This window comes from Arvicanthis niloticus, chromosome 3 (genome assembly GCF_011762505.2).
Source record: "Arvicanthis niloticus isolate mArvNil1 chromosome 3, mArvNil1.pat.X, whole genome shotgun sequence".
In the NCBI taxonomy this organism is placed as follows: domain Eukaryota; kingdom Metazoa; phylum Chordata; class Mammalia; order Rodentia; family Muridae; genus Arvicanthis; species Arvicanthis niloticus.
The window spans coordinates 79,567,699-79,590,907 of NC_047660.1; the positions used below are offsets into that span (position 1 = coordinate 79,567,699).

General features: G+C 45.5%; 1 protein-coding gene across 2 annotated transcripts in view; it reads left to right on the plus strand.

The window, feature by feature from the left end:
* The first annotated feature begins 632 nt into the window (after nucleotides 1–632).
* Il17rd (interleukin 17 receptor D) overlaps nucleotides 633–23,209 on the plus strand; it is a 65,238-nt gene continuing 42,661 nt past the window's right edge. For both annotated transcript variants that reach the window (XM_034499147.2, XM_076931297.1), the window contains exon 1: nucleotides 633–835. In XM_034499147.2, coding sequence (XP_034355038.1) covers nucleotides 710–835 — 126 coding nt within the window. In that variant the 5' untranslated portion in view covers nucleotides 633–709. The remainder of the gene's footprint in view (nucleotides 836–23,209) is intronic.

Consider the following 23,209-nt stretch of genomic DNA (forward strand, 5'->3'; position numbering starts at 1 on the left):
GTTTGACTTGTGTCTGAGAAGAACACTAATTTTCAGTTCTAGCTATGTGACCTTATGCAAGTCAGTTCGTGATTGTAGCCTTTATGGATTGCTTCCTACATGTTAACAGAACTCTCCCTGGATGAAGAATCTTGCTCTTCATTTTGTCTTACAGGGAACAGCACTTTGGAGGAAGCAAGTAATTTGTCCTAGCTAGGTCCAGGGAATAAATGTAGAGACAGGATTTCCCTAGAGGCCTTATTATGACATTTCCTTGTCGTTTCATTGGTAGGATGCAAGAAGGAACTTGACATTTGTAAAGCAAGTGCTTATTAAATTATTAATTTAAAAATGACTATTATTATATTCTTTGAGTCGGTCCAAGTTTTGGCGTGGAGAAGTCATTTCGACAAATCCTTTAGATTAAAAAAAAAAAAAAAAATCCCTTAGTGTTGAACCTCCTGCTGTGCCAACCTCCGGTTAAAGCCAGAGTCTCCGCGGCAGCGGGGCGGGGCCAAAATAGAAAGGCCGGGCCACAGGGGCAGGACCAGGACGGAAAATTGAGATTGAGGGCGGGACCTGGAGGAAAGAGGCGGGGCGAAACCGGGCAGCGCATGCTCAGTGAGGGTTGCCAACCTCAGCCGCCGCTGCCACCGCCCACTCGGGGCTAGAGAGTTAGCTGCAGGCTGCAACTTAGCGGAGACGGGCCCGACTGGGCGAGCGTACGGCCATGGCCCCGTGGCTGCAGCTCTGCTCCTTCTTCTTCACTGTCAACGCCTGCCTCAACGGTTCGCAGCTAGCAGTGGCCGCGGGCGGCTCAGGCCGCGCCAGGGGCGCCGACACCTGTGGTTGGAGGGTAAGGCGAAGGCTTCTCCGGGTTCCACGTTACCTGGGGCGCGCCGCGCGTACAGGTGCTCGCGCGCAGGCGAGCCGGGGCAGAGGGATCGCTGGACATTGGATCTGCGAGCAACGAACGGGGTTCTCAGCTTCTCCAGCCCATCCCGCGTCTGGATCCCCGGGCGCGCGTCTGCAGGTCCCGGGATGAAAGGGGCCGCCGACCCCTGGCTTTGTGTTGTTAATGAGCCGCGGCCGCTGGCTGGGGTCCGACTCCGGAGGGCGGGTGGCTGGGCGGAGAGGCGGGGGCCGTGCGCCCCACCCTTTGTTCCCGGCCCTCTGCCCCGGGGCTGCACGTCTGGGATTGGGATCTTCCGGGCAGTCGGCAGGACCGGTGCGCTTCGGAGTCGGCGTGGGGTTCGTGCCCTGGACCTCCAGTCCACAGCTCTGCAAGGGTTCAGGACAGCCAGGGAAGGGAACTTGGAGTGCTAGGGAAGGATGCACCCCCGTTTCTCGCAGTCGCTTTGTTTCTTTTAGGCAGCGCCGTCACCCAACTTCTACCCAGTCGCCGATTCCTAACTTTTTGAGAAACGCTGCTTCCATTTCAGCCTTTCGTCTGGCTAATGGTCCCCCGCTCTACCCCCTACCCCCGCGTCCCAGCTTGAGTTGTTTTTGTGACCAAAGGACAGCGAAAGTTTGTCTGCTCCGCCAGGTGTCCCAGACTTGAGACCATGGTGGCTTCCATACTTTCTCTGGGAGCTTGGAAGCCTTCTTCCCAGAGCTGAGTGTTCTTTTGATGATGTCTAGATAGTGCGGTCCCCTGGTTTTCGAACTTTGAACCTCTTACAGAGACGCGGGCGCTGCAAATCAGGCCACTCACACCTTCCACCCTAATGTGAGCACACAGGCTTTACACTCAGGCGGCCAGGAGCTTGTTACCTTACCTAGAGAGAAGGAAGAGGGGGTGGGCGTGTTGTTACTGATTTCCCCAGGACCCAGGGATACATCGGATACATTGGGGCAGTTTGCTTAGACCAACGTTGAGTTATATTTTTCCATGAAAAAGTCTAACAGTTTCAGTACAGACAAGACCCAGGACATGACACCTCTTCGGGGTACTTGGCTTACTTGCTTCGCTTTTAGAGGGAATCACGGTTCAGAAAACCAGGTATGAGCCAGGCAGCTATGGTTCTTTTACGCTTCGTGAACTCTGTTATTTCTTCCCGTCTAAGTAAAGCCTCACCATGTCTTATTATGTTCCATTGCAGTAAAACATCAGTTAGTTTTAACAGATTCCAGATTTCTTTACGATGATCTCAACGTTAACCTATCAATTTATAGAAGGTTTCAGATCTGGACTGCTTATCGGCAGTTCCTGCTTTCCTGTGATAGCCTAGAATACATACCACTTGTAAAGTTTTAATATTGGTCTACAGTGGTCTCTAGTGGTCTCTGAAGAAGCCAAAGGAGTGTTTGTGGTCGTTAGGAATGTATCCCTGGATATGACACCCCCACCCCACCCCCAACCGACGCCATGATGTGGTCCATCAGGGCCACTGACTTTCTGTCCTCTTGGGAGTGATCCTGCTCCGTGCCTACAGTCCTTTCCTTGGGTCATCATCCCCTTCCTGGCTGAGCCTGGGCTGTTCTGGGCCTTATTCTGGATTCCAGGAGCTTTTCCGTGGCTTGGTTCCTTCTGTAATTGCCTGCTTGGTACCTACCTGTGAGAATAGTCCCTGCTTCCCCTCCTCCTTTCACAACCATCTTTTATGTCCCTCCCTCCCTCCCTGTTACCCAGCTTCTGATTCCTTTCACACTGCTAGGGTGTGCTTGGTTCTCTTCTGCCTTGGGAGCTCTCTGTTTGGCTTTACATCCAGCTCATGGGATGCCTCTTTTGGGAAGCCCTCCCACAGGGCTTTACATTCAGGCCCCTCACTGTGGTGCTCTCCAGTTTTATGTGTTTTGTTTCCTTGGTGGCCACAAAGCCAGAAGCCCAGTAAATCTTGGTTGAGGACGTGTAGACTCTGTAATCTTTCTGTAAAATCCTATATTAAACGATTCGAAGACTCAAGAGAGCCAAGGCTAGTGCTGTAATCCCTGCTACTCAGGTGGGTGTGGCAGCAGGATCAATGGTGTTGGGCCTGCCTAAAGAATGAGTGTCAGGGCTAGCCTGGGCAACTTAAAAGAGACTATCTCAAAAACAAAACAAAACAAAACAAAACAACAAAAAGAAACAAACCGTAAAGTGAGTGTTGGGGTGACACCAGTGGTAGAGTATGTGTGTGGCATGACTGAAATCTGGGTTTAGTCTCCAGGGGTTAGTGCCCAGCAGTAGAGGAGATCCTAGCACTGGGCTTCTTAGTGCTGTGTTGTATCTGTAGTAGGCCTTAGCACAGGCTGTGACCCCTGACAGCAATGGTCCTGGCTACAGCCACCTTTAAATCTTGGGAGAATGTCATCTCCTTGCTTTTTATCTTTCTAGTGTCTTAGCTCCAGTGTGGCTTCTTGAGGGAAGCCCTCCCAGTCGCCACCTCAATAATTAAGATGTCCCAGAGCTTGCTTTGTCTTGGGGTTCTAGAACGTACTAGTGTTCAGCATCTTGGATACCTGAGTCATATCTGCCTCCCTAACCAGGTCTGGTACTCAGCCTGTGGATGTTGACCTCAACTCTGAAGTGTCAAGGCTGAGAGGGAGCGTTAGAATTGTAGCCATTGGTAGAGCGCTTGCCAGCATCCTCCAGGGTCGGGTCATTCTCCATTGCTAGAGGGTAAGAAGGCTTATAGCCTTTAGTACCAGCACTCAGAGGTAGGCTGATCTCTGTGAGTTCAAGGCCATCTTGTCCTACATATCGAGTTCCAGGCCAACCAAGGGTACACACATTGTATCCTACCTCAAACAAACAAGAGTGAAGGTAAGTTATATATGTGATATGAACAGAAGTGGGTATCCTGGGGTCTGAGTTTCTCCTAGAAAACCTTGCACCTTGAAGCCTGGAGAAGAGGCAGGGCCTGGATGCTGGAGAACAAATGGGTGAACGCTCCCTTAGTCTCCATGGGACATGGAGAAAGCCAGGCCACTGGAGGACAGGATATTTTCCCAGGAGAGCTGCTCTCAGGGCCATGAGCTGGCCTGGTTTAAGTGGTCAGGTTTCACAACCCCCCTATTCCTCATGGGGTAATTAAGGAACTGATAGTATCTTGGACACAGCTCAGTGTTTTAGAAATGAGCTGTGGGCACACTTCCTCAACTACTTAAAGAAAAAAAAAAGCCTCATAGTCTTTGCCGGGTGAAGTTGTGCTTTGAATGATAAATATCGCACATTGACACTGGCTGGATTCTTTCCCATTACCTTGATTTTTTTTTTTTTTTCTAATATGTGTGTTTTATTTCATTGATTTACTGGGTTGGGTTGTGCAGGTGTGCACTCATGCAGAGGTCGGGGGATGTCAGGTGACCTGTTCTATTACTTTGTTTTACTCCCAACACACAAGGTCTCTCACTGATCCTGGGTCTAGGCTGACAACCAGCAAGTGCCCATGATCCTCCTGTTTCTGCCTTCCACAATCACTCACGGTGTTGGAGGCATAGCCACACAAGTATGGGTGGCCATGTTTGACTCTTTTTGGGGGGTGGTAGGGATTGGAGATCAGGTCTTCTTGCCTGCACAGAAAGTGCTTGTACCCCTTGAATCTTCTCTCTAACCCCAACTCTTACTTTTTGATTGCAAATTTGTTCTGTCTGTGATGGGTAACTTCATGCCTTAATTTGTCAATGCCTTGTGCAGAGAGGTTCCCAAACTTCCCCCACTGTCTTGCTAAGAAGGAATTCCAAAGCCACGCTTATTGGTCCATACCCCTAAACACTTGGGAGGCAGAGCAGGAGGATCAAGAGTTCAAGGCCAGCTTGGAGGCCATATGGTGAGTTCTGGGCTAATATGAATTATTACATAATGACATCCTATCTTTAAAAGCAAGCAGGCAAGTGAACAAATAAACAAACCAAAAACCTAAAAAATCCATTTTCACAAATCCCTGTTTAGTAGCTTTTCCTGTGAGCTGTTACTTGTCTCCTACCCTAGGTAGTAGGGTACATAGTTCCTGGTCTATTGTGTCTGAGCTACCATTTCTAAACATCTTCCCCATAAAGAGTGTCTTCAGCAATTCGGAAACTATGCTGGCACCGTCTTTACAATGAAGTACAAGTTTTCCATTTAAGGCAAATACTTCATCTCCAAAGGTAGAAAAGAATAGGATGGTATTGGGGTGTGTGTATGGGGTGGGGTGGAGTGAGGGTTCCAGCTGGTTAAAATTTAGGTCCCTGATAAAAGTCCAGTCCAAGAATTCTCCCTGGCCGAGAGCCCAGGCATGTTTATTTGATTCCGAATTGGATGCGTTTTCATTCACTTGCAGTTCATGGCTCCTAAGCCCCATATCAGGTCTGCTTGTTCTGTGGTGGACCACATCACAGATGCTCTGGTGTCCCTTACAGAATTCTTAGTTAAAAATTATTCTGGTTTTGGGTTGACACATTTCCTTTAGAGCCTTTCGGAGAGAAGTGCAGTGCTTTCTTCCTGCCTGTTTGGCTAGTTAATTAGGAGCCTGCCTGGCCTTTGTTTTCTTCCACTCTCTCCAACCTCACCCATCTAGCCCTGTAGCTCCTGAAGTACCCTGGACCACTGCCTTAATTACCAACTCAGCGATTCAGCCAGCAAGTACTGTTTGGAGCATTGTTTCTTTCCAAAGGTGGTTTCTCAAAGATATATCTAGAAGCTTCTGGTATCAAAATTGCCTTAGGTACCTGTTGGAATGAAGGTTCGAGGTTAATGGTACCTAAATGAGAGTATGGTAGAGCCCAGGAGTTAGCATTGGCACAAAGTCATAGGGTAAGATGATTCTGGTGCTGTCTCAATGGCTGACACATCGCTGTAGTGACAAGGTCTCCGAAGTTAGAAGAGGAAGGGAAAATACTTTCCTAAATATTTAAAGCTAGTCACGTTGGCTTTAAATCATTTCACTGGACCTAGACATGCAGCAACTTTGTCAGAACTACCTGTAGTGAGGCTGTTTGGAGAGTCCGGGGTTGTGTTTCTGGGGAGCTAGTTAGGCAGAGCATCCTGGCTTGGGTGGGGTCCTCTGGTCTAAGGCTTAGAGAGGAGGCCTGGGAGAGAAGAGCACATGACACTTCCACTGGGGTCCTCTCCAAACAGCTGGGTTTGTCTGGAAAACTGTCTGAGGAGGGAGTAGAGCAGGATCCGACTCTGTCTCGGCAGTTCGGACCTGACAGCCTCCCTACAAAGGAAAGAGCCGCTCATGCTTTCTTCAGGCTTTAAGTTGAGTATTTTTCATGCTTCATTTGGCTTAAAATGTGTTGGGTGTTTTTTTGCTTTTCAAGCCCCCTTTCCCTCATCTGTCCCTGAACTTTTCACTCACGGTGCCCCAGCCGCGCCTCCCTACCCCCGCCCGTGCCCCCACGCCCAGCAGATGTCTGCTGCTGTTGGGGCCACTCCATCAACAATTTTATTGTCCTCTTTCATTCCCGACGGCTTCTTGTGCCTGCCAGTGATGGATGGCTTTTCAGGCTTCTGGAAGCTGGGGCCCCACCTGCCACTTGTAAGAGTATAGGTCTGGGGTCTGGGGGTAGCTCAGGTACATATGGCAGCTTACCAGACTCTGTACAGTCCCGATAGACTTCTCTCCTGCTGCTCTGGCATCTGCACTTTTCCCATTTTGCCTTCCCCAGATGTGGACTGTCACGGCTTTCAGCGAGTCTGGAGCTATCTCTGCTTCCAAGGGGGGCCAGACTTGCCCAGCCGGTGGGAGGCATTCACTGTCCTTTAGGGCCATGTTTATCTTTGGCTGGCAGGAAGCTCTGAATGGTCCTGACACAGGATTAGGTGACTGATGGCCCTACAGCACATTGTCTCCTCTGGGCCCAGGCCTTTGAAGCTCCTCCTGGTGGGAAGTGAAGAGACTATTTGCTCTGTTAAAATGCCTTGGTATTTCCTCTGTTTAAACACAGGCCACTTCCCCTCTGCTACTCAGAACCCGGCAGGGGCCACCAGCTGATTGAAAAGACACCAGCCCTAGATGGATCCAAGTGAAACAAATAGTCTCACTGCTGATTATGGCTAGGGCAAGTCTAGGACTCTACTAGGTAGTTCCTTGTTCCTCTCAAAATTTAGCCATAGACATAATTCATACTTAAAGTCCCAAGCGCATAAGTGAATCCTTTTAAAATTCGGGAAACCCACATTAGAAGTTAAAATTGGAGTGTCTTTTTATCTCTGTATGGCTAGTTAACGAATGTCAATCAACAGACTTTTAAAACACTTGGTCAGTTGTTTTTTTTTTTTAATAATTATTTATTTTTATTCTATGTGCATTGGTGTTTTGCCTACATGTGTGTCTGTGTGAGGGTGTCTGACCCTCTGGAGTTACATATAGTTGTAAACTCCAGGTGGGTGTTGGGGATTAAACCCAGGTAGGTCTAGAAGAGCAGCCAGTGCTCTTAACCGCTGAGCCATCTCTCCAGCCCTCAGCAGATTTTCTTAATTATGCTTAAGAAGGGCACAGTGTCTGGTCACACTGTGCTAGTCACTCTGCCACTGTGTGTACTTGTCTACACACAGTTTACACATGGTCTCCCATGTGCAGAAATCCAGGAGAGAAGTTTGCAGTTTGAATGATACCTTGAAGATCTCTAGAGAGACACTCTAGTTCTTTTTCTTTTTTCTTTCTTCTTCTTCTTTTTTTTTTTTTTTAAAGATTTATTTACTTTATTTATGTGAGTACACTGTACCTGTCTTCAGGCACACCAGAAGAGGACATCTGATCCCATTATAGATGGTTGTGAGCCACCATGTGGTTGCTGGGAATTGAACTCAGGACCTGGAAGAGCAGTCAGTACTCTTAACCGCTGAGCCCATCTCCAGCCCATCTCCAGCCCATCTAGTTCTTTTTCAAGCATTATCTTGAAGAAGGTTTAATTAATAACACAAGTCAGGAAACTAAAAATGGAACAACTTAAAAATTGTAATAAAGAGCAAGAATGGAAACTGGCTGGATCCTGCTTCTGGGGAGTGTCTGACCAACAACAGTCACTCTAGCAAAGATTACTGTTTCAGCATTTACAACTCCATTGTTCAAAGTCTCCATTTAAAAAGGGCTTCCCTTTTCTTTGCTTCCTTGTTTGGAAATGTTGGGGGAAGGTGAATATAGCTAATTAAGGCTACAACATTTAAAAGGGGGGACTTAATAGGTACCATCTGTCCTTAACAAAACGCAGAGTAGATGACAAAATGAAGATGTGATGTGAATGCACATGACATGGAGGTTGGCCTATAAATTTTCTGGTTTAATAGTGTAAATGAAAACTGCGGCAACTGTGCATGTTTACAGAGCATCTCTTTTAGAGTGAGCCCAGTGCTAAATGTCAGAGTTAGGCACAGCTTTACAGGGGGAGTGGTGGTTATTGTTGGAAGTTTAATGCAGTAGAACCAGGTTGTGCCTTTCACCGTGCTCAATCTGATCTAAAAGACATTAATTAGCACGAGGCTTTGCATTAAAACTATTAACACTGAAGTTACTAGAGAAGCCATGAAATATTGAAGTATATCAGCTTTGAAAAGGGAATGGAAATTGATAGATATCATTAATTAAAATGTTTAAACGAATATTTACATATCCTATTAAACAAATCTTTTAATGAACCTTTTGGAAATCTTGAATGATTCAGCTTTAAATACAACTCCCACCCACCCCCAGCTAAAAAGAAATGACAGAGGGTAGGGTGGTTCAGTGGTGGAGGTCTTGCTTGGTACAGGTGCACGCTCACTTGCACACTTTATATTCTTAAAACCTAAAGAGAATTTTTCCAAGGGTTCTGTTTTGCCTATTTTGTAGATTTTCCTCTGTGTTGAATGAACTCTGGCTGTGGCCCCGATTTCTTCTCTGAGCTGGCCTGCTCTGTTCAGAAGTAGGAGGGTTGATGGGAAGGAGCCCGGTGGGGGTGGGGGTGGATGGGTGGCTTTCTTTGAGTGAAAGGTGCATTTTCTTAAGATGGACCATATGGTTTAAAAACTTTGCTCTGGGATTTTATTCCATCCAGGTGATTTCTGGTTTCTGCCCCCACCCCTACCCCCTTTGCAGTACAGTGAAGGCCAAATGTAGGATCGGTCAGTTGCATTCCCTGCTGGGTGACAGTTTATGGCCTCCTTCTGGGGTATCCACATTTGCTGTGGGTGGGGCACTGACATTCTCCTGATTAGAGTTTATTGTAACTGCTCAGTATCCTAAAGACATGTTTGGAGGCAGGAGTTGTTGTTCTCCTCCTCCTCCTCCTTTTCCTCCTCCTCTTCTTCCTCCTCCTCTTCTTCCTCCTCCTTCTCCTTTTCCTCCTCCTTCCCCCCTCTTCCTTCTGGTTTGTTTGTTTGTTAGGCAGAGACTTCTCTGCCTAAAAACCCTAAAAAACCCCAAGTGTTATTATGTTGTACCATAATGCCAGAGTCTGTCCCCCAAAAGTGGAACATGGTCTTATGCCAGGGATGGTTTCTGAGCCTGCGGTGCTGAGCCTTTGCCCCTTCTGCACCATCCTGCTAATTTCAGAGAAACAGATCCGCCGCTCCTCAGGCTGTGGTGACCCTTGCAAAGCAGTTTAATGACGAGAGTAGCTGAGGCCCTGCTTGCAGGCCACCTTGGAAGCGACTCTGGCATCTTGTTCTGACTCAGTTTCCCCAGCTTTAGAGGAGGCTCATCTTTCTCCACGGAGCTTCTCTGGATGTAGATTTTACCTTTTAGCCTGTATTTGATAAAGTCAAACCAACCTCGTCTCTGCCCTCCAGATTAGTGAGAATGCAGCCACGTCATGTTTGCAGCCTAGGCTAGCCTGTAACTCACTAAGTAGTAGGCTGGGATGTCTCAAAATTCAAGCCTCCAGACTTGAGGCCTGATAGTACAGCTGTACACCACCAAGCCTGGACTTGAGTAGGGGGTGTTGTTACAGGAGAGCCACATCTTGTGGTGCCTGATGCTTTTGAGAAAAGGAGTGTTGGGACTGTGCCTTATTCCCTGTGCCAAGGATGAGAAAAATGTAAAACATTACTGCCGAGCACCAACTAATCTCTCTTTTTTTTTTTTTTTTTTTTTTTTTTTTTGCACCTTAGTAGTGGCTCTCGCTCCTGAATCTGTTCTTTATAAAAGAGGTACAGATCTCATTTTGTCATTGATCGTCCCCCTCCTGTGAATGTGGCTCATTTTTCTGAGGTCACGTGATGGCCCGTGAACATCAGAGGTGCTCCTTGCCTTTCGGGCCGGGGAAGGGATTTGCTGGCCAGCTGTGGTAATGAGTTTTTGTGAGCTTTGATTTTCATGCCTCACTTCCCTGTGGGAGGAACTAGATATTTCTGATCTTACCTCTGCTCATATTCAGATCCAGCCAAGCAATCAGTGACTTCCCGGGCTTTTTGTGGGAGACTGTGGGAAAAGTCCTGGTTGGCTGGCTATGAATTAATGAAATCCTTAGAAGGCCTCGCTAAAGATAGCTCCTGTGGTTTGGGAAAAAAGAAAAAGAGAAAGAGAAAGAAAAAAAACACATTGCCTTTTAATTTGAGAAAGAGGTCATGGAGTTTTACCAAAATTAAGTAAGAAGAAAGAAAACCCAACATCTGGTTGTGCTAGCCAAAGACTGCTTCGTGGCTGTGGGTTCCCAGTGCACTGCCCAGTGGGGCTCACTGCCCAGACCCCTCCTTGCTGCCCTAGATGCTCAGCCTCATTGTTCACCCCTTGGGTTTTGAAGTCATTGAGAGACTGGAATTCCACTCCCCACCGCTTTTCACTTGAGTGCATTTCCGGTCTGTCCCCTGAGCTGTCTTTTTCTTAGTGGTTAAGTGCATAGTTTTTCAAGTTGGCCAGGTCTAGTGTAATCCTTGGCTTTTATCCTACTTAAAAGGGACAGACTGGAGGATGCAGGGGAGTTTGGGCAGAAGGTGGGGAGCGGATGTTAAAGAGCTCTAAAACATTTTTAAACTTAGTAGGAATTCTGATAAGAGAGAGAGAAATGTTTGGGGAGCTTTAGGAAAGGCAGAGGATGTGCAAGTGACCTATGACTTTTAAAAGCTGACAGGTAAAGTACCATAATATGCCTGTAATCCTGGAAGTAGAGAGCCTTAGGCAGGAGGATGGAAAGTTCAAGGCCAGCCTGAACCACACAGAGAAATCTTGACAAAAATAATGTAAAAAGCAAATAAAAGCAGAAACAATATCTTAATTGTGTGTTATATACATACTACCCCCAGCAAAGGGAATGATAAACCAGTTTGTGTTTTTGTTTAAAAGCATACAAGTATTCATTTGGTGTTGTCTGCATTAACATTAAATTCTTTTCCTTTTCTTTCTTTCCTTTCTTTTCTTTTGCTTTGTTTGTTTTTCAAGACAGGGATTCTCTGTGCAACCCTGGCCATCCTGGAACTCAATATGTAGACCAGGCTGGTCTTAAATTTAGCGATCCATCTGCCTCTGCCTCCCAAGTGTTGGGATTAAAGGTGTGTGCCACCACCTTTAGTTAAATTATTTTCCATTTTGATGATAAATCTGTAGGCATCTGCAGCCAGCCACTTGTATGTGGGGTTGAGAGGGGGGCACTGTTGTGTTCTTTCTTCTCTGTTTAGTATTCTGAAATCAACTCTGGGGAGGTGGGGCAGAGTAGGGAAGTGGGTACTTTTGTCACTGGACCTCGAGGGGTCACTCATTGGCTTGGGCTGTTTTTGACACTTTTAGTGTAAAAAAAGGTTCCTCCTGTTCTCATGATCAAGGCCCCGAGTCGTCTTTCCAGCCTTCGTTTATAGATACCAACTGTTAACAGATACGGGAGCTTTCTCAAGCATAAGCAGAAATTATTTGTTTGTAAATAAGAATTGTTACAGTTAGAAGCCTTTCTAGCAGTTAGGGTTTTCATTGTCTTTTTGAAATATGTGGTCTTTTCCGTTAGGGCTTCTGTTTTACTTTATTGAAGGTCTAAAGGAAGTAGAGGGTGTCCTGAGCTCTCCTGTAACAAACGCTTTCTTGTGCTCTCTGGAAAGTATCCGAACTCTTTCTCAGCACACTAGGTTTCTGTCAGTCACTGGGGCTTGTTGGGAATGGTGGTAGATGTTGCCTTCTGAGACTGGGAACAACTCTTGAATACCTCTATTTGGCTCCAGCAAGTTCACGGCTGAGTGCTTCTTCACACCGAAATTCTGCCATTTCTTTGTGCTAAGAAAACACTGAACTCTGTTTCCAGCAAGCCCAGTTCACTCAAAACACATCCTCAGAGTCAGTTTCCAGCTTTTTTGAGTGCCGTGAATGCTTTTGCCTGAGTTATTAGAGTCTCCTTCACACAGTTCCTTTAGTGTAACTTGAATTACTATCTCCTGCCTAATTACATGGCTTTTCTTGCTGGTGTTTGTACCTCACAGACTTAAGGGCCAAGACCTGTAAAGTTAATATTGGTAATTTTTCAAAGTAAGTTAAAACGTCAAAAAGCGACAAGTTGTTATTCTTACAGGGTACCAGGGAAACGACAGACAAAACCCCCATCTTTTATTCATAAGTCCAGGGGGACTGTGAGGGCGCAGGGAGGCCTGTGTGCCTGGCGTTTGTTCAGCTTGCAGGACTGGGCCTCCTCCCCTGCTGGCCATGAAATGTCATGTGGAGATGTAATAGTGGGACATTCACTATCCAGAGAATGGACCTCAGAGGTTCAACTTTGCTTTTCACTTTCCTTTTCTGGCACCAGGTCTTCAGTCTTCTCAGTGGCCTGACAGTGAAAGGCCAGAAAGCAGCGGCTATTCGGATGCTGACAAGGATGGAGTACAAGCGTGGTCCTGTGGGCCGCCCAGGACCCCGATGCTGGAATGTACAGCAACACAAAGGCCATGCGAGGGGCACTCAGGCGGGGCAGCAGCTTAGCTTGACTTTGTTGGGCCTAGTTTGTTCTGGTCCCAGGAGAGACTTCCTGTTTCCATGGTTACACCACCTCAGGTTTGGTTTGGTAGGTCCAGAGTGCAGGGTGCTTTGATTTCAGTATTAACTGTTTTTGTGTTGAGGTCAGAGAGCTGAGGCCATGCCCAAGGGTCCATGTTTTCTCTAGATGAAGAAAACTCAGGCAACATTTGCTACAAGACACGAGTTTGATTCAGATCAGTGGGTTTTGATTGGGAGCGGCTGGGAGTGATTTCTGGAGAGACTTCTAGTGGTGGTAGCCCTGAGTAGATAGCAGGCCCTTAAGCAGCCCAGCATCCCAACACGAAAGAGAGTTATCTAGCACTGAGCAGCAGCGTCTTCGTGTTGGAGCTTTTTGATGCCTTTTGCTTCGCTTTCTGCTTCACAGAGCCCGGTGGCTTCATAAATCTGCACATGGGACGATTTGCCCCAGATTCTTGCAGACATATGATTAAGCTCTCGTGGTGCTCCTTGAAGACAGACTCTGAATGCAACTACTATTTTACATGCAAAAGACCTTTTCGTTTTCATGCCATAATTTGATCAAAGCAGCCTAACCTGCACCTCTGTTTTTGTTGCTTGCGGATGGTCTGTGGATAACATTACATTTTTTCAGCATGAAACCCAACACTTCAAATCCCTAAAGCAGTCTCAAATTTATGGTTAATAAAAGCATTTATTGTACTGGATGTCATCTGTTATATCACTCTGGGGCTAGAAACTGGCAAGCACTGGACAGGAAATATTTTCATTTCAGTTCCCTTCAATCTTATGGTCTGGGGGCAAAAGTGTCTGATTTCAGGAAAGCCACAGTGAATAGCATGGTAATGAATGCATTTTTAGCTGATTAAGCAGGCATTCTCCCCTTGCAAACAGTCTTCCCTCTTCAGCTTGGTGGGGCTAAATAAACACGGGATATTAAATGAATAGTATTTTTTGTCCCCTATTGACCGATGTCTTCTCTTTGATCATCTTAAGATTTTAGCGTTTTCCAGGAGTCCTGACTGAAGAAGCTCCGTTGTACTCGGGCCTTGTGATTGCTTCTACCTGGCCAGAACCTACTTTCTTTCTTCCTCTCCTCTTCCCTCCCATCCTCACCTCCTTCCTTCTTCCCCTTTTCTCTCTTCCTTTCTTTTGAGGTAGAGTTACCCAATGAAGGCCTGGCTGACTTAGAAATGTAGATCACAGATCAAGCTTGGTTGGAATTTGTGGCAACTCGCCTGCTTCTGGGGCTCTCCTTCAGAGTGCTAGAGTTCCAAGCCATGCCTCACTCTGAGCAGAGGTGCTGGCTCTTCTGAATTCCCCTTTTAAGATGGAAATTGGTACCTATAGCCCTTGGAATCATGAAGTTAGGAGGAAACTATGTTTCCATTATTACTGTTTTAAAGGAAGTCTGAAGTTTCATTGTAATCTGAGGCCTGATCATCTGCATCCAGCAAGTGAACAGCAGGGGTGAGGAGAATTCTGGCAGATGAAATCTGTGGGATGTTGTATGTAAGCCACTAGACCTTCATTGGGCTGTCTTGTGCCTTTGAACATAGCATCTCCACCATTGTCACTCTCAGCTAGAGGCAGCTAGGTGATTGTAATAAGCTTCCTTGTTTTCCAGATGAGAATTCCCTTGCAAAAGAGTCTGGAAGGGATTAAGATGGGACAGAGGAGGTGTGACTTGGAGAGATGTTCCCCTAGAAACCAGAGCTCCAGACTCTGTGCCCTCACCCCCTCCAGTTGCACTTGCCCTGTCCTCCAAGCATTCAAATGAAATGGGACTTGTGCCACATGCAACAAAGTACCTGGTGGGGAAAAGGGGAGAGACCAGAGGGCACTTTGCAGCTCATTAAACTTAGATGAGGCAATTAACGCAGAGGTTCCCAGCCTGGCAGAGCACCAGAATCACCTGAGGAAAATTCTTGGACCCCAGTTGGGTTGATTCCCAGCCTTACCATAGACACCTGCTTAAATGAGATTTCCCAGGCAAGAAGTCAGAATTTTCTTTATTCTATCTATCTATCTGTCTGTCTGTCTGTCTGTCTGTCTATCTATCTATCTATCTATCTATCATCTACCTATGTATCTATCTATGTATCTACCTATCTAATCTATTTGTTTATTGATTGATTGGAGACAACGTTTTTCTGTGTAATAGCCCTAGCTGTCCTGGAACTCATTTTGTAGACCAGGCTGGCCTTAAACTCTCAAAGATCTGCCTGCCTCCGCGTCCAGATGCTGGTATTAAAGATGTGCACCACCACAACTGGCTGGAGGCAGAATTTTAAAACGAGCTGTCAGATCATTGGTTAGCGGGGTTTTGCGGGAGGGGATAGAGGGAGAGCTTGACTGTAAAGGCATGCAGGAAATGTGAAATCTTTTACATGTATTTATGGTGGAGAAAAGGCCTGAAATATGATTAGCACATTGGAGGCTTTGGGTTTTTAATTTTACTTAAATTCCAAGCTGGGTATGGTGGCACACACCTGTGATGCCAGCACTTGGGGGGTGTGTGTGTATGTGTGTGTGTGTTTTAGGAGAATCAGGAGGCAATGTCAGTTTCAGTTACATAGTTGGAGCTGGAGCCTAGACTGGACTATACGAGACAGTTTCTGAAAATAAGAATCTTAAAAAATAAGAAAACAATTAAACATTAAATAGTTCTCTGTGGCTAGAAACTCAGGACCACAGTGTTTTCTCTTGGCAGTTGTATGGGGCTGGAGCTGCCTAACTGGGTAGCAGGCATTGTGATAGTGCAGACCTTTGGCTCAGAGCTGGGTGCACGCTGACCCCAAGGGTATTTGACGCTAAGGAACTACAGTGGGTCATCTCACATACTGGGAAAGACAGGAACCTAGAAGGACTTGCCAGTTGGGGTTGGTAGGGACTGAGAAGAAGGTGTCTTGGAATCAGGATGGACCCAGGACCTGCCCAGGCAGAGAAGAGTTCTGCCAGCTGAAGAACTATGCCTTTTCTTCCCCCAAAGATGGCATCATGTTTGGTCCAGTTCGTCCTCCAATTTTCAACCTCCTCTATCTTAAAAGGTGCGGGAACGAGGGCTGGTGAGTCGGCTCAGTGCGTAAAGGTTCTTGACAATGAGTTTGATGACCTGAGTTTGGTCCCTGGGATTTATATGGTAGAAGGACAGAGCCCACTTCTATAAATTGAGAAATGTCTCCAGTAATCCCAGACATTTGAGCTTTCTGTCTATAGTTTTTGGTGCTGTTTGGGGAGGTTTGGGTGGTGCAGCTTTGCTGAAGGAACTATGATGCCGTGGGGGGCAGGTTTTGAAATTAAAAAGCCTCATTTTGTATCATATCATATATCATATACCATTCCTGTCTCTGCTTCCTGCTTGGGTTTGAGGATGTGAGCTCTCAGCTTCCTGCTTCAACTAGTATGCCTTCAGCTTGCTGCCATGATGGACTGTTACCTCTCTGAACTGTAAGCCAAAATAAACACTTTCTGTAAGTCACTTTGTGTTTTGGTGTTTTATCACTGTAATAGGAAAGTAAGTGATACACTGCCACAGGTGTATATATGCTCCCCTCTAAAATAAATAAATAATTGTAATACAAAAACATTTAAAGGTGCAGAAGATGGGATGCTGATTAATTCTCGTTTGTTCCTTTGCAGCTATAGGAATCAGTGCATGGTTCAAGGGTCCCTCTGTAGTGAGGTTTAGTGGTGTGTGGCATGCACGGACCTGCCCTGGGCTTACCTCCATAATGGAGAATGTAAAGAACTTCCATGGTTATGTCTTTTCCCTTTGGGGGGACCTAGGTCAACACTGAACACATATCCTCCCATTGGCATTTACGATAATTACAATTCTTTGTTTCTTTAATGGTACCTTATTTGTTGTTGAAGATTTTTTTTTACTTCCTTTTCAATGCCTTGGGATTTTTTTTTTTAAAGGCTTCTATTTTTCTATATTTTAAAATTTGACTCATCATTATAGTGTATGTGTATGATGTACATGTTTGAGTGTGAGTACGTGTGAGTCATGAGACACAACATGGAGGTCAAAGAGCAAATTACAGGAATCAGTTCTCGTCTATCAACTGTGGGTCCCAGGAATCAAACTCAGGTTATCAGGCATGCATGCATGGCAAGCACCTTGACTTGCCGAGCCATCATGCCTGCCTAAGAGGACTGGTGGTTGATTACCTTCTGAGTGTGTTATAGTGATCTTGAGACTGGTACCTTTAAAGTTAAATATGGATGAGATGTTGCTAGGTTAAATTTTCGGGAAGATGCTTAAGTCTTCATAAGACAGGGTTTCTCTGTGCAGCCTGGCAGTCATGGAACTCATTCTGCAGACCAGGCTGGCTTTGAACTCATCCATCTGCCTCTGGCTTTTCCCCAGTGTTGGGATTAAAGGCATGCAACACCAGGAGGGCAATACGAGCTTTAAAATAACATTATTAGCTAGGCATGGTGGCCTGTTGCTGCATCTCAGTTCTCATAAGGCAGACTGGAGGATAACTACAAATTCCAGGCCAGGTAGAGACCTTGTTTGAAAAGACAAGGAAGGAAGGAAGGAAGGAAGACAGGCAGGCAATACAGACCAAGGTGAAAGAAAGAAAATAAAGATAGATCCTAACTAGCCAAACAAAACTCCAAAATAAAAATAACCAAAAAAATTTAAAAGAAAATTGAGTTTTCCTGACTTAACAGCAAATTACAAAAATTTTTGATCTAAGTATTATGGTGGGGATTCTGCTTGGGCCACTAGTTTGGTCCATCTTGTCTCTGTATTTTTAATGTTGACGCTGTTAGTGATGGATAAAACAGTTCAGCTTTCTGGGACATGAGCTTTTAGGACCCAGTCAGTCACAGACACTGCCCTTCCGCCTTCCCGACCCCTTAAACTCTGAATCACACCCGGTGCTGACAGCCCAGGAGGCCTGGCTTTTTCTATCAGCAGCTTTCAGGTTGGAGGGATTTGGGGTATTGTGGAAGGTGATGGAGGGGCTGCAAAAAGGCAGCTGTAGATAAAAACTGATTAGCTAATCCACAATGGTGATTGCAGGACGGAATAATGGTTTTGTTTGTTTGTTTTTCCCCTCCCTATTTACACCAAGCTGTGTTAATGGGAAAGCAAAAAAAAAAAAAAAAAAAAAAAAAAAAATCAGAGTAAAAAATTCACACACACACACACACACACACACACACACACACACACACACACACAGAGCTTCCTTATCGGTTATAATCCACGAGTCTTTCCTCAGAACCCCAGTGTGAACTTGGCAGTTTAGGTGAAGGGAATGGGAAGAATTCCCAGCGGAACTCCCATGTAATCACCTACAGTTCCTCCCTCCTTTCTCTTATTTAGATATGTCCTATGTATTTTCTCTCCCATTATGTATTTATGCAAATACGTAAGTATGTATCTATTTAAGAAGTGCAAGAGCCCACTGGCTTGCTTTCATGGGTCCCTTGGGAGTATCCCTGCATAGGAGAAGAGTATTTCTGAAAGAATCTTGGCAACAACCCCTCCCCTTCACAGGCTAAATTTCCCACTGAGTAGGTCTGGACTCTAGCACACCAAAGGGTGACACTGAGGGGACCAGACACAGAGAAGAGGAAAGGGAAATATTTTTGAATAAGACGAAGTGAAGGCTTACAGTGATAAATAATAGACTGTCATAGGGACACATCCAGAGGGCCTTGTGACATGGGTCATGAGAGGAAGTCTGGTAACTGTTAGTAGAGGTCACCCATTTGGAAATGTCCACAAGGCCAGCCTCACCTGATAACAGCCGAGAGCTTGAAGGCACCAACAGGGCTGGTTTGATGAAGAGCCCTGTCTCCAGGGGTCATGCCCTCTGGAAACTCTGAGCTTAAGCAGGGGTGATGACAGGCTGTCCTGGGGAGGAACTAGTGGATTTCAAGCAATATTTTCCCCTGCATCCATTGCATAGCCAAACAATTTGTTAGTTCTCTGCAAAAAAGGTGCAAGATAACACTTGGAGCATGCAGCTTGTACCTCGGAATACCCTCCGCTCAAACACCACTTGGTCTCAAATGCTGACCCTGAACCTTTATCAAGCACCGTATGATTTGGAAGCCCCTCTTTGTGATTTATGGCTTGTGGTCCCTAGCCCCTCACTCCCTCAGCAGAAAACATTCATGTGTTTCTCCTGCCGGGAGTCTAAGAGGGAAGGAAAAGTTCCAGTCATCATGGGGAGCTCTGAGGCTGGTTGTCACCCTGGCCACTTTTGCAGAGCTTTGGCTCTGGGTGAGAACATCTGGAGTTGTCTTCCTTTCTGTGAGAGCTGGGAAGAGCAACAGAAGGCGCTGTTTTCCAGCTTCTCTGTACCTCGTATTCCAGGAGGTACAGAACCAGAAGGCTTGAATTGTAGCACTATATTCTGGTTTGGAAGTGTGAACCTGTGCGTCCGTCCCCCCCACCCCCCACCCCAGCCTAGTCTTCTTTTAGGTAAAAACATGCTATTTCCTCCATTTGAATATCATAGCCATGGGTATATGGCCATCCTTAGACAGTGTCCCAGGCTAGAGCCTGTAAATACATCATGGGTGCTCTGTAGAACAGGGTTAGTCCTGAATACCTTTAGGACTATGTGGGATTTGTGTTCTCAGCAAACAGAGGATCTGGATGCTGCCTGTATAGATCTATGTGAAGCTGTCTTCCTGCTGCCTGCCTGCTATGGGGGAAGGACTTGAGATGGTCCACCCTGGAGATGGCGTCCATCTGACTGTTGGGAAGCAGGAGGACGGTACCTCTGGCACTGCCTCCTGATCCATGTCAACCTTTTTGCCCTGGGTCCTGATGAGGATGACTTAGGTAGAGTGTAGATAAATAAATACCTTCTGGTAGTACGACAGTTCTGAGCCTTGGCCAATAAAACATTCAGAAAGGATCTCTCCCCTGTGCTTTCCTGAGGGGGCGGAAGGAAGCGGTGGCTGACAGGAGTTAAACAAACTTGAAGGTAGGTCACATTTTTGACATACCATTTCCCTCTGCTGACCTAGCAGCTGCACTGCACTTTGAGAGGGGCTTAGCTGTTGCTATAAACTTGGGTTTGTGATAATGTAAACTATTATTAAGATTATCATTTTATTCATAATTTATGTCTGACACTCTGCCTGCCTTATTTATGTTCTGTTTAAAACACTCATCCACCTTCGGTACCCAAAGCCAGCATTACCCCCTTTGAAATGAAGAAAAGCTTTAGAATTTATTTATACCTCTCTGGTTAAAAAGGGCTCTGGGAAACATGGTATTAAGTTAAGGAAGCTTCAACTCCCAGTGACGTCCCCACATCAAAGCTGGGATGGAGTCTTGACAGAGCATTTCGGTGTATTCCATAGGCAGTGGTTCTTTTCTTGGGATTTTTTGACTTCCTGAGTTTGCCTGAGGCCCTCCCCTGCTATGTCACTGTCATCTGGTAGAAACATTTACCACTAAGGGCATTATGGAAGGAAGTGAGACACTACTCGTACTCTGGCAGATGGCACTGTGTTGGCCAGGCCTGGCTTCCCTGCGCCCAGACAGGAGGAATGCCGGGTGAGCTCTGCCTCAGGTGCTCCTGCCTCATTTGTCAGCTGAGAGCTGGTTAGTGTGCTAGCCAAGAAAATCTAATAACTGTTTCAGTTTTTAATAAAACGTTTCTCCCACCCTTTGTTTCCCCCTCTACTCCACCAAAAGAGGAGAACAGACTGGAATTTTAAGCACATCTGGACACTGTTTTTGTAAAATTTACCCCGAATTCCCAGAAGGAATGTATTGGTTCCCAGTTTTCAAAGTAAAAAAAAAAAAAAAAATCAAAACAGTGCCTTTGTTTGTAAGTCCTGCGCTTGCGTATTCTGACAAGCCAGTAGAGAAAGAAACTGCCATGATTTGAGAGCCCTTAGTCAGGCCCAAACACTGCCCATGTGATGATGCCTTTGAGGCCTGTGGAAAGTCTATGATTCGCCTTTGGTTTTTTTTCCCTTCCCAATCATGGTGGGGAGCAAGAGTTTACTTTTTGGGGATGACTTTTTCCCCAATTTTATGGCTATTGGAATTAAGGCCATGGGGCAGGGCACTTAGCATTCTTTCCCATAAAGCCCCCTCTATGAATACTGTAGATAGTCATATAAGACCATTCCAGATCTGAGAGCCAGAAGGCTTGCAGTGGGAGATGGGGAGTCCAGCTTCCCTTTTCCAGGGCATATTTGTGTTCTTAGCTGAATCTTACAGAGCTTACCATTGTTAGGAAAGAGCTAAGGAAGAAGGGCTGATTAGGATGCATGCTGGGAGAATTACAAAATTGGTAAGAGCTCTTAAAGATGTTTTGGGGGAACATAACTCTGGTCAAACTGGCCATTGCAGACTTTTTAAAATGCCCTTAAACATTATGTTTCGGCCGTTGTCCCTACCAGCGTTATCACAGTAATGGAGGAGGGTCATAGCTTTACTATGATGACTCATCAAGAAATTTATTTAAAACAATTCTTTAGTATTCAGATAATCTACCATTTATTAAAGATGAAAGCAATTTGTATACTAATGAGATTGATACACTTTTAAAATTACACATACATAATTAAATCTCAGACTATGGGGGTGTATTTCATTAGGTAGTATACAGAGTCCTAGGTTATCCCAGCAGGAAAACATTACTGGTCTTTATTTTCAATAATTAAGCCTTCAAAAAAAACCAAAAACCCAACCAAGCAAACTAACAAACAGGTAAATCAAGAGCACTGAAAACACTGCTATCAGGGACGTAAGTGGTCTGCAGTCTGAGCCAGTGGTCTTGTCTGCTCACTGTGTGGCTGGTGTAGGAAGTGGAGAGCTTGTGTTGAATGTGCACAGTCAAGGCTATGCAAGGTTTCAGCAGCAGGCAGCACTGGATGCTAGAAACACCAGGGGTTCTAGACACAGTTGACCCTGAGTTGCTTTGTGGTTGTCCCACATCAGATTAGAAAGATAATGATTTTCTTGATGCTACATTTCTCAGCTCTCAAAGGTTAAGAAGTTTAAGGAGCTGGATATCATCATACATGCCTTTAAATTCATTTTTTTCCAGTGCTTGAGAGGCAGAGGCAGGCAGGTCTCTGAGTTCCAGGCCAGCTGGGACTACATTGTGAAACCATGTATCAAAATGACAAAAGTTTAAGGAGCTTGGGAGATTAAAAAACTATTTAAACGGTTTATCAAATAATTATTTGACCAGTTTTTATATGATCACAGAGGTCCTTAAAATACCCATCTTGACATTATTTTACCTCCAGACCATTCAGTGTTCTTTATTTTAATTCTGTTTTCTTCTATGTCTCAGCAACCTCAATTTCTGTTTTAGGCCTCCTATTTTTACACTTCTTATGTGTTGTCTCATCTGTCCCTGAGGTTTTATGGCAAGACTTCCTTCCTGCCTTCTAATACTACACTTAAAATACATTTAATATATTATTTTAATAATATGACTATTACTACAATGTTTTCTTTTCTTTCTTTTTTTTTTTGTTTTTTGTTTTTTGTTTTTTTTTTCGAGACAGGGTTTCTCTGTGTAGTCCTGGCTGTCCTGGAACTCACTCTGTAGACCAGGCTGGCCTCAAACTCAGAAATCCACCTGCCTCTGCCTCCCAAGTGCTGGGATTAAACGCGTGTGCCACCACTGCCTGGCTAATGTTTTCATTCCTATAGTTGCATTGTTTTTTATGAAAAATTTCTAATAACCTTCTTTAGAAAAGACCCATGGAGATGACTCAGTCTAAGGGAGAGTACCTGCTGTGCAGGTATGAACGCCTGATAGATGCATTCACATCACCCATATAGAAAAGCTGCCTGGGTCCCAAGTGTCTGTATCCTTGTGGGTGTGGGACATGGATTCCCAGAGCTCACTAGCCAGCCAGTATGACCGATGAGTGAGTGCTGTGTTCCTTGAGAGACCCAGTCTCAAAAGAAGTGATAAAAGACACAAGGTGTCTCACTTGCGCACCCACACATACATGCACTCAGGCATGCACCCACCCACCACACCATAACTTAGTACATTCATTCTAGAAAGTGCAACATCATGTCAGTAGTCAGTTGCTTTGCTTTCCAAAGTAAATTGTAAATCCCAGAGGCAAGAGTTGCATTGCTACTTACTTTCACTTGGAATGAATGACCTTCCACTGCAGAGGCATACTTCAAGCTCTTGAGACACCTGGTGGCTTTGCTGAAGTCTTTTGTAAGGTTGAGCTCTGACTTTACTGAATTTACACTGGATAAATGTTGGAAGTGCAGGGCATTCTTTCCTCCATGCCCAGCCTACATGTCTTGACTCTAGTCACAGAATGGACTAATTGTTTTCTGTCCCCAGCTTGCTCTGTAGAATTAACCCCCATGCTGTTTTCCTCTTGCCTCTCCTGACCCTCTGGGAAGACTGGCAGTGCTTAGGTTTCCAGAAGCCATAATGTGATTACCTTGAAGG